The sequence below is a fragment of the Lissotriton helveticus genome, chromosome 6 (genome assembly GCF_964261635.1).
Source record: "Lissotriton helveticus chromosome 6, aLisHel1.1, whole genome shotgun sequence".
Lineage (NCBI taxonomy): Eukaryota > Metazoa > Chordata > Amphibia > Caudata > Salamandridae > Lissotriton > Lissotriton helveticus.
Genome location: NC_136067.1, coordinates 1,971,720,168 through 1,971,732,811, shown reverse-complemented (window position 1 = coordinate 1,971,732,811; position 12,644 = coordinate 1,971,720,168). Strand labels below are relative to the sequence as shown.

Here is a 12,644-nt window from a genome sequence, read left to right as displayed (position 1 = left end):
TTTGCCGAGCAAGACCCACGTGTCCCCCAACTGCCGGTGTGTGGCCGTCCACTCCGGCAACCGTTCTTTGTCTGTGGGAAAGTCTTTTTCCAGCACTGCCAGACGGTCCTCATATTTAAGGAGATCCCGTTCTAGCACTCTTTTTACCCCCACCTCCGTAGACAAACAAATCCCCCAAAGAACCACTTTCATAGCATCCCACTCATTCGCCCTAGTGCTAGTTGAGCCCCAATTCACCTCCAGATACCTTTCGAGCCCCTTTCGAAATAGTTTCTTTATAGGTAGGGTCGCTCAAGTCTTCTATGTTGAGTCTCCAGAGCGGGATCTTGGGCCGTGATCTGCCTATCGAATATGTGAGCAGGAGCGGCGTGTGGTCAGACAAGTAGCAAGCCAAATATTGAATCTCGGCTACGTGATGCAATGCCATTTCCTGGAGGAAGAAGTAATCGAATCTAGGCGTGTAGCACGAATACACCCGTTGGGCTGGGTTGCGGTGCCACCATACATCTAACAGGCCATCACTCTGGAGCATCTGGTTCATCGCCTCCTTTATCCTAGGCTTGGCATCTAATTAGGGGGGAATCTATCTAGTTCTCCATCAAGAGCACAGTTAAAGTCCCGTGCGACAAGTAGCTCAGTGTCCGGGTCCAGATCCAATCGTCCCAGCACCCGACCCAGAGACTCCCCATCGTTGCTGTTCGGAGCATAAACATTCACCAAGCATACACTGCAACCATCTAACAACCCCAGCACTATCGCAAACCTGCCCTCTGGATCCAGTGTAGTGTGCAGGGCCTTAAAAGGGACTCCCGGTGCCACCCATATCAATGTGCCCCAGGCGAATCCAGAGTAAGACGTGGCCAAAAATTGCCCCCGCCACCTACGCTGGACATACTTAAGACAGTCTCCCCAAACGTGTGTCTCCTGTAGGAATGCAATGCTGACCCCATAGCGCCGGAGGTAGGTGGCCACCCTTTTTCGCTTAACCATATTATTGAGCCCCCTAACATTCCATGTTACCAATTTGTACTTATCACCTGCCATGAGTCAATAGTCCAGATATTGAGCGGCCATCTTGCGTACATATGACCCCCCAACACATTGCAACGTGACCCTCCAAATAAAAAACGGACCACCTATACATCTCCTAGCAAGGTTACCATTCGGCCCAGCAGCATCACAACCAAAACATGGATCCCCAACACCCCCCACCCACAGACAGTAGTACTGCACCCCCTAATCCGAACCTGGTCGAAGACTCTGAACCCCGCCCCATAGCTCCATTCTCCCCTTTAAACCACTCCCTCAACTTGTACTCAATGAATAGAAGAAAGGAAAAAACACAACAATGATATGTGTAACAGTCCAGAAGAGCCTCCCTCCCCTTACTTCGATGTTCAGCCAACTGACTGGTGCCGCGCAGCCCTGCCCTACGAGTGGTCTAGCCGGCCGCCTCAGCACTCTACAGCCAGTCTGTTAGTTCTATACTCGGCACAATCGTATAGCCACTGTAAAGGAACACCCCCAGGTTTCCAGCCCCCCTCCTCTTCTTGTCCCCTTAGTCTCGAGGAGAACAGCCCCTTCCATAAGTCATTCGGGCCTGTACAGCTCCCCTCGGGTCGGAGAATAAAGGTACTCACATTGCCTAAGACCTCATGCAGTTTGCTCTGGTAACCAGGTCCATCAGTCATTTGTCACTTACAGGGTCAGCAGCCGGGCTAGGGGCGCCTCCCGAATCCGACTGTGTTTCTTGTACCAGACACAATGGGGAGAACTGGTTCTGAGTTGGTATCGTCTCCAGTTCTGTCCGAAGAGTACCAATCCGGGCCCACCGTCATACGTCTGTTTTCTGCGATAGCATGTCCTCCCACGGGTGGCCCAACCCCTCCGCGCTATTGGCTCCGCCGTCGTCCGCTCCGACGTCTCCGCTCCTGCCAGTCCTGTGTGTGGTTGTGTCCTGCCAGGCCCAGCGCGTCCATCCAGTCATCCGCATCCGATGGGCGGTCGAAGAAATTAGTCTTGTCTCCGTGTTGCACTCGAAGCCTGGCCGGGAAGAGTGGGCTGTATTTTATGTTCTGACTTTGCCTCCGCCTCTTAACTTGTAGAAAGTTGTTTCGGAGATCCTGAACCTTCCTCGTATAGTCTGGGAATATATGGATATCATGATTATCAAATTTGGGCGGACCTGATTTGCGAATGTGTTGAAGGGTCAAGTCTCGGTCCCTGAAGTTAAAGAACCAGGCTATGATGGCCCTAGGTGGGGTGCCTGGCTTCGGCGGCTGTCCCAGAGTCCTGTGAGCCCTCTTCATTGCAAACAGTTTGGAGTCAGAAAAACCTAGCCAATCCAGACCTCAAGGAATAGGTCCACCGCCGGCCCTTCTGTCTGCTCTGGAAATCCCAGGAAGCGAAGGTTGTTCCTCCGGAACCGCCCCTCCGCATCCTCCGCCCAATCCTCCAACCGGGCCGTATGGTCCTGGAGAGCCACGACCGTCTCCCTCAGCTGACGGACCTCAGTTTGCAAAACACTCAAGTACCCCTCCGTGGTGGTAACCCTGTCCGCCACCTTTCTGAGGTTGAGGCGGAGATGGTTAATGTCCGTGGCGATCATGTCCATTTTAGTTTCCAACGCCACCCTGGAGTCGCGAATTGCAGCTAAGATATCGGCTTTGTCCCGGGCTGCGGTATCTTGGTGGGACTCCATCTCTCGGTCTACTCTAGGGCGTTCCGCCGCCGTGCGGCCCAGGACCGTGTATTATTCGCCTGGGCTCCCCTTGTCTGTCGGTCCTTTTCCATAGTGGTGCGACACGCGAGGGCGTCTAAAAAGGCAGCACGTAGCGGGAGGTCGCGATTGTCCAGCGCCACCACAGTTGTGATCATCTCACAAGTCTCACAAGTCTCAGCTAGACCCCGGAGGCAGCAACGCAGATTCCGTTGGTTTCGGCCACAAATCAGGGTCCACGCCGTCCAGGCCAGCTCTCACCCCGTCTCTAGGCCCCGTTGGCGGAAATCACATCAACACACGGCTGCAGCCCTATGGTATGATAGCGCTCGTCAGGAGTACACTGTCCGCCGTGGCGTCGCACTCCACACCTCGGCCTTGCGGGGATCTCACCCCTAGGCTTCATAGTCATGCGCACAGTTCAACTGTGGATCTTCACCTTGCCGGTCTATCCCGTCACTGCATCAGGGATCACTGGGGCACCGAGCCACAAGGAGGGGGGGGCACCCCACAATATGGGTAGTCCAACTTGCGAGTTTTCACGTCTCCCCTGAGCAACAGGAGCCACAGCGCCGGCTGGTCACACCCGACCAATCGCCCCCCTTCAAGAGCCAGCAGTCTAGGATTCTCATCCCTGCAGGTCCACCGGGTCCTAAGCGACCCGCAGGGGGCGAGGGGGGGAAAAATGAATCCCAAGCAGTCTAGTCCCAGTGGGTACTGTTCCTACCGCGGGCCCTCCCGGCGTCCTCCAGCAGCCTCAGCCAGGGCGCGAGTAGGCCTCTCCACACCGGCCTCATGTAGGTGCAGATGCCGAGGGACCGCGGCGATCCGCCCTCCGATCCCACTTTGTCTCTGCCGGTCGCCCGCACTTCCCCGCCAGGGGCCAACACTTCACTTCGTTCCCATGCGCAGGGATTCGGCTGACCCTCAGGGCTCCCGCGATAGCTCCGGCACCCCTCACTCGCTCCGTGACACAGCGTCCGCCATTTGTATGTCGCAGGCTCCGGCGGCTCCACCGTGGGCTACCGGCCGTATCTCCATCGGACTGTGTCTCCCTCATTAAATGTTAAGTATGTGAAACCCACTGCGACAGGCACAATTTTTATTACGAGGTTTGTGTGGTTATCACCTGTCAATAAGTATTTAGATGCAAGAATATTAGCTTGCAAAGAGTGTAGAATAGATGAATCTTCTGGCAGTGGGCAAGATTTAGTATTAGTAGGTTGTACCAAGGCACATTGCGGTTTTGATACACTGGGCATAATCGGGAATGTAAGTACGCCCAAAATTTAAAAAATCCAGCAAGGATTGTAGTATTTTCAGAGTTGTCAGGGCACGCAAACATGCACATTTCTCCAGGAAGTAAGGTGCTAAACCTTGTCCTTTGTTAAACTTGTAACGGAAGTCCGTAAACATAACAATGATGCGGTCAACGCCACACAGATGCAGCCGAAATCCGTCGTCTGTGAGACAAATATCATCAACATGACTACGCATCAGGGTCAATGCTCTCTAACAGAGAGACAACACGTGCAGCAAAGACACCTGGGCTGTTTTTATAGCTCATGGCTAATCAGATAAACTGCTTTTGTTTGCCGCGAGACGTAAAAGCTGTCCATTGAGGACAGGTTATGACTATAAAAGCCATTTGAAATGTCAAGTGTGATTTTAAACCTTTTCCTCACCAGACTATCAACGAGGGCAGAATTGTGGGTATTTTGTATTGCACACGTTCAACAGTGAGAGTTCAAATTCCGATAATCCCAAACTAGGCGGTACGACCCATCAGGTTTGTTTACAGTGAAAAGAGGATTATTCATGGGTTTCAATTACGCCTTGATATTCCAATTGTTCAAGGATTTCCGCAGCGAGAGCTCTCGCTTCTCGGGGCATGGGATATTGGGGTTGTGGCTGCGTCATTGACCGCAATGGAAACTCATGGCAGGGCGATAGTTTATCCCAACCACCCTGAGTACGGTACAAGCACCTGAGCCCATTCTTCTGCAAAGTTCTAGGTGTCCCCCTTCGGCACAGTGTGAGCAAAAAACAGGAGGATTACCTCCTCCCCTCTCGGAGCTGCCGCAACGAAAGGTGGGGGAAATCCGCCTCCACTAACAAAATGTGATACAGAGAGTTAAGATTTTCCCAAAAAATACCCTCATATCGTATGTTGTATGTCTCCTTTAATTAAAATGACTATATCATATAGTCTGTCGAGGGGAAGCCACTCTAGTGTCAGCAGTTTCTACGATAATGAACATGTCAGTTGCTGTTACCTTCAGATATGGATGCAGTGCTTGCCACACTATTGTAACCTCCGCTGAGCTGTCTAGCAGCGTTACTGCCCATGTCAGGTTCCAAAGCTGTGTTCTCACTATCTGTGGCATACCTCGCTGTTTGTGCAGCAACTTTATTTTTCTGAAACTGAGGTTGTTGACGTGAAAAGTCGTCCTGCTTGCATTTACCTTCAGGCGGGCGAGGCTGCTCTCGTCCTTGAGGGGCACCCCAACCTCTGCCACGTTCACCTCCACCGGCTTGTGAGACCGATGTTTCCTGTAAAGAACGAGGAGAACGTTGATCAGGAACCTGAAATCTATAAGGAGACCTAATTCTTGCTCGATCGAGCAACTCATATGTGCGTTCCGTAGACACTGGTATCAGTGATGCAGGATGTGACCCTTGTTTCTGTTGCTGCTTCTCTTGTTTTTTCGTTTTCCAATTTGGATTTTGAAAAACAGGATGGTCATCTTTAGCAGACTTAACCGTCTGAGTTTGTGGTTGTGCTCTTATTTTAGCAAAAGGCTTAACATCCAAACTATTGCGGCCAATGTTCTTATAAGCCTCCGCAATAATCTTCGGTAACTGCCGGGGTTTGATCGGCGTCGGCGACGAGGCGCAGCTCATTTGACACTTGAAAGGTAACCGCAACTCCCTTGACATTAGCAAGGTTGAGATCAGCACCTACATCAAACACGCCAACAAGTCTTTTTCTCAACTTGATCGCCACCTCCGGACCATGCTCTTCCTGAACACACTTAATCATAGAGGGCAGTCCAGTCATGGACGGTGTGCCGAAGCACTTCGCGTAGACTGCTGTAAAAACTTTACTCCAGTTCTTACAATCTGGTATTTAGGCATTTGTGATGTAGGGAAGGATTCGGTATTAATGAATAGGTAAACACCAATTCCTTAATACCGATTCTTAATTGGCCTTGCATTTAAGGAATCAGTAATACCGATTCTTTAAATGCAATGTAGATAGCACATAAAAGAGTGCTTTTGGGCCTTAAGGAACCGGAAATTACCACCAATTTCAAGTTGGTGGTAATTACCGAATTCCTTTAAAAAAGCATTTCTTGCTTTTTTTATGTGCCATGTGGCACACATCCATGCCCTTAGGGCATGCATGTGTGCCACATGTGCACACATGCACATTTCATGGGTGCAACAACCCTTTGAAATACTTCCTGGTAATACCAAATATTTTCACATTCATTCCTATGGGCCTCCAAGCCCATAGGAATGAATGGGTAGGTATTCGGTATTACCGATTCTCAATTACCGATTCAGTAATAAGGAATATTAAGAATTTGGTATTTTTATCCGAATTCTTACCTGCATCTGAAATACCAATTTCTAAATACCGAATCAGTAAAATTCAGTATTTAGAATTCAGTATTTCACTACTACCTACATCAGGCCCATAGACTTTCTACAAACTAATCGTGAGAATCCTGTGTTTATCCACCGGAGTAGTATTAGGAAATACTGCTTCCAGTTGGCATATCGTACTTATTTTGGGGGCACTTGCATATTACCGAATTAACCATGACGGGACTAATAGAAATCCCGGCCGGTCATACTGGTTGCGTCGCATTTCCAGGTGCCTCCATCTGGAGGTTGTGTGAAACGTATTGCACCAAAGCCCTATACACTGCTATCAAGGCGGTATGTAGCTGACGTAAGTCATTCACCGTGGCTAGGAAATAACGTGGATGAGGTGTGAACCCAGCCAAGACTGGCCAAGTGGCACCAGGGATGGGCAAGGGACGTAACAGAAACTGGAGTTACGGTGTGGGAGAGGGCGCCTTTGAACCAAATATGATGTTGCCATGCGGAAATCAGAATTTCCTGCATCCTATATGGTGTGCAATTCACAGGAACTTCCGTAGGAGTATAAAAGTAGAACGTGTTATCATGCGGAGTTGTGGCTTGGATGATAGCTGACTGATCCCGTCGCTATGTTGAGTGCGGAACTTCAGCGTTGGATCCCCCCTGAAGATGGCACCATATATGCTTGAAAAGGATGGCATTTCACATCAGAATGTTTGTTCCAACTAATTATACCCTTATTGTTGGGTTTTCTCTAGCTTGTCACGGCATTCTTTATAAGAATGTTCCCTGCGTGGAACACATGTGTTGATTCTGTTCTTGGCAGTTGCTGCCGGGCAGACGCTGTGGCTGGAAGCTAATAAACGCCTCCTATTTACTTTATGTCTGAGATTCCATCTTTTCACTTATGATACTGAATGAGATATCGGCAATTAATGACTTTTCACTGTGTTGATGTCTTGATCTTCCCCAGCGAAACAAAATGGCGGACGGAGTGTTTCTTTTTCTCCTGGAGGCTACGGCGGGCAGATGAGGTCATGCTGCATCCTGCTTATGGTTGAATCCTCGTGTCCACATCGTCGTCATCTGAGTTCCGGTGAGGAAATAAAACGAAAAACTTCCCATACGGTGTCTCTCACCCTCCCCTCTTCTTTCCCTCCTTTATTCGCTGTCTACTTTCCCTGCTTCTTCCCTCTCCACTGAATCTCTCCCCTTGCCTGCTTTTTCCCTTGCGTATATGTCCTTTTTTGTTTGTCTTGACCTTACATTTAACTATGTTGCCGTGTTCTAATAACTGTGTGAACTCTGTAACAATATAACCTGCAACTATGGTCAGATACTCATGTAAAGAGCTCTGATACCTCCGGGTCTTGCCAGCGATATATAAAACCTTTAAATCTGCATCCACTTCAGGAAACGTAACCCAAGAGTTAAAACGGTCATAGGAGAACGATGCATCAGCACTCACTACAAAGATTACTGACATTCCGTCGCCGGGGCACCCCAAACTGCATCAGATGACACCGGAGTGGTGAGCGAAAATGCACTATGCTATGTGGAAAAACAATCTATACAAAACTGTAACACAAAAAGGGGAAGTAATTCAAAATGAAACATTTTTAATTGTCAAGCCTGAATGAATCTATAATGTATTCATATAGGTAGGTAAATCCGTCACTTCTGCCAACCTGAAATAGGAGTGAGGGTGTGGTGGACAAATATAAGCACTACTTCTAAAGCGTCTCAAATAAAAGACCAACCGTTAGGTGCGCCATGTTGCATGGATTCTGCTCATGCACAGAGCTATGCGCAGGAAACCAGGACCTCAGTGAATTGTGGTGTACCCAGAACCACTATCCGACTATCCACAGTGTCTCACTCATTCTCCGTACTAGAGGGAAGCTACCAATGATTAGACAACCCAGAACAAGCAACTTAGGTTACTTTCAGGAAAGGTGGGAATCAAGAACACTCTTTCGTCTTTATTATAATATCAGTCCACAACATGAGTAATCAGAGACACAGAAAAGTTTAAAATGTTTATTTTAACTATGTGCTCTAAGATGCTGTACTTTCGCTAACATAAGCAGTCAAATGATCAGAAATAAAACCATCAGCATTGTTATAATTCCATACAACTCAAAGGGAGAAATCATATTATAATGATAGTGGAAAAAGGTCTTATAGCGCCTTGTGTATCACCCTTCCCCGGCTAGAGCTAGTTTTATAATAATAGAAGGTCACTAGGTTTGAATGGGGAACCCCATACCTCCAAGATCAGCTTAGGAGATTCACATCACAGGATCAGCAATGCTCTCTGTAGATGGAAAGGTTTTCTCCAAGTGCCAGTATCATGCATGCAATGCAATATTAAAGGCACCCAAGTTTCAGATATTTGCAGCTGTGTGTTTGTTGTGTCTAAGCCACTGGAGTCAAGCCATCCAGGCTGAAGACGGCTGATAGCCAGAAACCGGTCCTAGGATGCTTGATTCCGGTCCGGGGAAGACATGGCTTGGCAGTTAGGGCTGGACTGTTCCCATGAGGCACAGGGTCAAGACTGATTTGCATATGGCCATGTCTGAACTGGGGGGGCTTGGTGAGCAAAATGACGATTGGATTAAACCTAGATCTGTGACTGGGGGTGAATGTTTTGCCATTGTGCAACATTCCGTCCATCATCTTGTGTGTTTTGCTGTTCACCCGATGTGGGAAGGGTATGCCCAGACGTGGGTCCCTTGCTCACTAAGCCACTGGAGTCAAGCTATCCTGGCTGAAGATGGCTGATAGCCAGAAACCGGTCCTAGGATGCTTGATTCCAGTCCAGGGAAGACATGGCTTGGCAGTTCGGGATGGACTGTTCCCATGAGGCACAGGTCAAGACTGATTTGCATATTGCCATGTCTGAACTGGGGTGGCTTGGTGAGCAAAATAATGATGGATTAAACCCAGATCTGTGACTGGGGGTGAATGTTTTGCCATTGTGCAACATTCCGTCCATCATCTTGTGTGTTTTGCTGTTGTCTCTAGAGCATGGGCCGTTTAACCTGAATTCAACAGCATACATTGTTATTTGACCTTAAAGGCTTCAGCACACAGTGTTTAAACTAAGGTTGTGGTGTAAGTGTAGGGATGTGAAAAACAGACCGTTCTCATGTGAAGAAAAAGCAAGCAAGCAGTGTTACTTATAATACCAGTTACGTGTCGGGTCGTGTGCAAAAGCAGCAAAGTGGCAAGATGGCATTTACCTTCTAAAGCGCTGATGCTAACATAGCAATGTGTGCAGGTAGAACCCTGTCTTCACTACAACAGACACACTGCTGAAGAAGAATTCGATCATCTAGAAGGGGAACGCAGAAGGTATTCGAGGAGGCACTTCTGAAGAAGGGGAAGAATCGGAGAGAGTTGTGCCAGAGAGGGGTGCAACACTGGCGTTGCATCTAGAAGAGGTCACATATCCTGTCTTGAACCTGTCCTAATCCTTTGGGACCTGACTGACCCAGGGGTCCCTATCCAGCTCCTTGGCCAATGGTTGGTCCTCACACCATTCTAGGTAAATATCATTTTTGTGTAGTATGTCCTTGTTCTGCTCTATGTTTCCACCCTTTCCAGGTACTGTCATCATGAGATTTTAACCAAGACTTATTTGTCCTATTCTTGATTATTTTCCACAAGAAAACGGTGTATGACATGAATTAGTATTTGACTCACAAAATTATTGATTGGATAAAACATTTAAAACTCTCTCAAGTCTGTGGTCATTTGAAGAATAAAGTTAATGACATTTCTACCTATTCTATGAATAACCTGATCTATTGACCAGAGGAAATTAAGACCCAAGGTGATATGGTTGGTAAGAATTGGTAAAGTAAATTCAACACGCAGAAATATTGAAATTGATCGCAGCAGTACATTTATGGCTTATGTGTGTATGTTAATGGGCCCAGGTGAGTATGGTAGTTTGTAAGTAACTCAAGCTGGTAAACCCAAGAGGCTTGTAAATAAGCCCCACTGCATTTAAATATGGTGGGAGTGCCATCGCCAGGACAGAAACTGTGACGAATGACAAGTTGATTCCAGTTTGTAAATATGGTGAAACTTGTTGGCCTTCAGGAACTATTAGGAAAGTAGAAACAGTGTTTAAGAGTGGTATCGGGAGAGGTGTGGCGCCGCGGCCAGGGCGACTGACGCTGGAATCTGGGGATCACGGTTCGATCCCCGGCTCCGGCGGCAGATTAGCCCAGCACCATGTGACTCTGGGCAATAGCTCGCTTAATCTTCCTGACGGCCCCCAGCGCCTAGAGACCCTTACGGGTGATTGTGCGCTTTACAAATGTGGACTTTACTTTTTACTTTTATCAGGAATATATTCATGAAACGTTACATCACAGTCTAATAAAATGAGAACTGGGACTAATGCTGATTGCAGTTCGGATTACAATTAACTGTTTCCACTATTGCATTGTCAGTAAGGGGCGGCTCATAACACGACAAGATTTAACATTAAAAAAGAAGTTTCAAAACCACACAGTGACGTGCCAGTGGCAGAGTCTTGTATTAATGAAAATGCTGACCAAGTATAATTCACAGATCATAAATTGCACAAAATGACGAAAGCCACTTTGAAGTTTTAACCAAATAACAAGGTGCCTCTTAGACTCTGAGAGAGTGTCACTCCAAATATATTCTAGAGTCTTGCACAATACGAAAATCATACTTTGATTTCAACTTCAGCACAAAGGCACTATCATCTTTCTTATGCTTCAGACTCCTCTGCCTTTTTGTCAGTTTGACGCATGATGGAAAACCCCTCACAATTAAACAGCATGTGTCGTCTTTGCAGCTGGGAGAGGGAAACACTGGAACACATTATCTTTTTAAGTCCCAAGTTATTGGACATTCGTAAGAATCTACTGAAACATGAAACAACCATTATTACGTGGTCTTAACCACGCATGACCATTACCAGACATACTTTTCAATGAACATGCTTTTACCAGGCATGTCCGTAACTACAAAGCTTTTACCACAAGTATGCTCTGGGAAAGGCATGTTCGTTGTAATGAATGGTAATTGTCATGGATTAGGATCTCATGTGTAGTACTTAAAATGTTGGACTCGTGGTATAAACTTCGTCGTAACATAACGATCTTGGTATCGAATGACCGAAAATGACAAGTACACTATGCACAAGCATTTTCGTCATATTCGAGTGACGGTTTCACTCCGAAATCGTCATTTTCGTTCCGAACCCTTGGGTTCCATTTTGTGCACGGCAGCCATTTTGTGAGTTGCCCTAACATAGGCAGATGATTAAGCCAAATTTGATTCCAAAGGACACGTACACCTTAATTGACTTCTCTTTGACCTGGGCAAGCTGGAACCATCGCCCCAGGCCGAACCTGCCCGGCCAGTTCCTTTCCCAGTGGCCGAGCAACATAGCATCAAAGCACAGCCTGCCATAAACCTTTCATCGCACACACACCCTGCCTAATCTTGCGCACACCTGTCCCTGTTCTTTTTCTCTCTTACTTACTTTACGATGAGGAGGTGCCCGTTTTTATTGGGGGTCCGTCGATATCTGATGAAAATACTGGGCCTTGCAGGGTAATTTATTGTGGGCTGAACAAACTGAAACATGGGCTTGTCATTATGACTCTGCTTTTCCTTTGTAGTGAAAACATGTGAATGGTATACTAAAATGTAAAGAATGTTTGCCTAAAGCATAATATTTTGTAAAAAAAGAGAAGCCTGGCTTTGTAAGATTGAGCAGTCTCCTGGGAATATACACACCGTGTTGTTGTACTTCTAGGACGCCTGTTACTTGGTTGCAGCCAATAAATTTGATATTTGACTTCACCTAGAAGACTCGGAGTTTCTGTGTCTGAATCAGGTAGAACTCATGAAGTCTTAGGGTGTACCCTGACACCGCTGGGTTCCGAAAAACCCAGTACTTCAGTTGGCGCCCAACGTGGGGCTGTATACCAGCGGTACCGGTCCAAGCCAGAGGTTCGTGAGGAGCTTTGTGTGAACATTCTGGAGGAAGGCCGCAACTTCATCGACCCCTGCATGTCGACGTGGTCCGAAAGTCTTTGCTCCGAGGTTCCCCGCTTCCCGACGGCTACGAAGGACTGCTGCCCTGGCTATCGCCCTGATTTGGACCCTTGATGATTGGTAGAGCGAAACGATAGACGAGTCTTCTGGTGACGTCATCGATACCTCAGTTAAGTATAAGTGGAGCGTCTCCCAGTCCTTAGTTGGTTCTTAGTTTGGGTATCCCTTCGGGATCTTTGATTTGGAACTTGCAAGTACCAAA

The 12,644-nt window shown here is 47.5% G+C and overlaps 1 protein-coding gene across 1 annotated transcript in view; it reads right to left on the bottom strand.

The window, feature by feature from the left end:
* Positions 1–217: 217 nt before the first annotated feature.
* Positions 218–12,644, bottom strand: part of LOC144762950 (uncharacterized) — an 89,255-nt gene continuing 76,828 nt past the window's right edge. The window contains exons 5-6 of the mRNA XM_078648251.1: positions 5,185–5,272; positions 218–430 (exon numbers count right to left, since the gene is read on the bottom strand). Coding sequence (XP_078504377.1) covers positions 218–430; positions 5,185–5,272 — 301 coding nt within the window. The remainder of the gene's footprint in view (positions 431–5,184; positions 5,273–12,644) is intronic.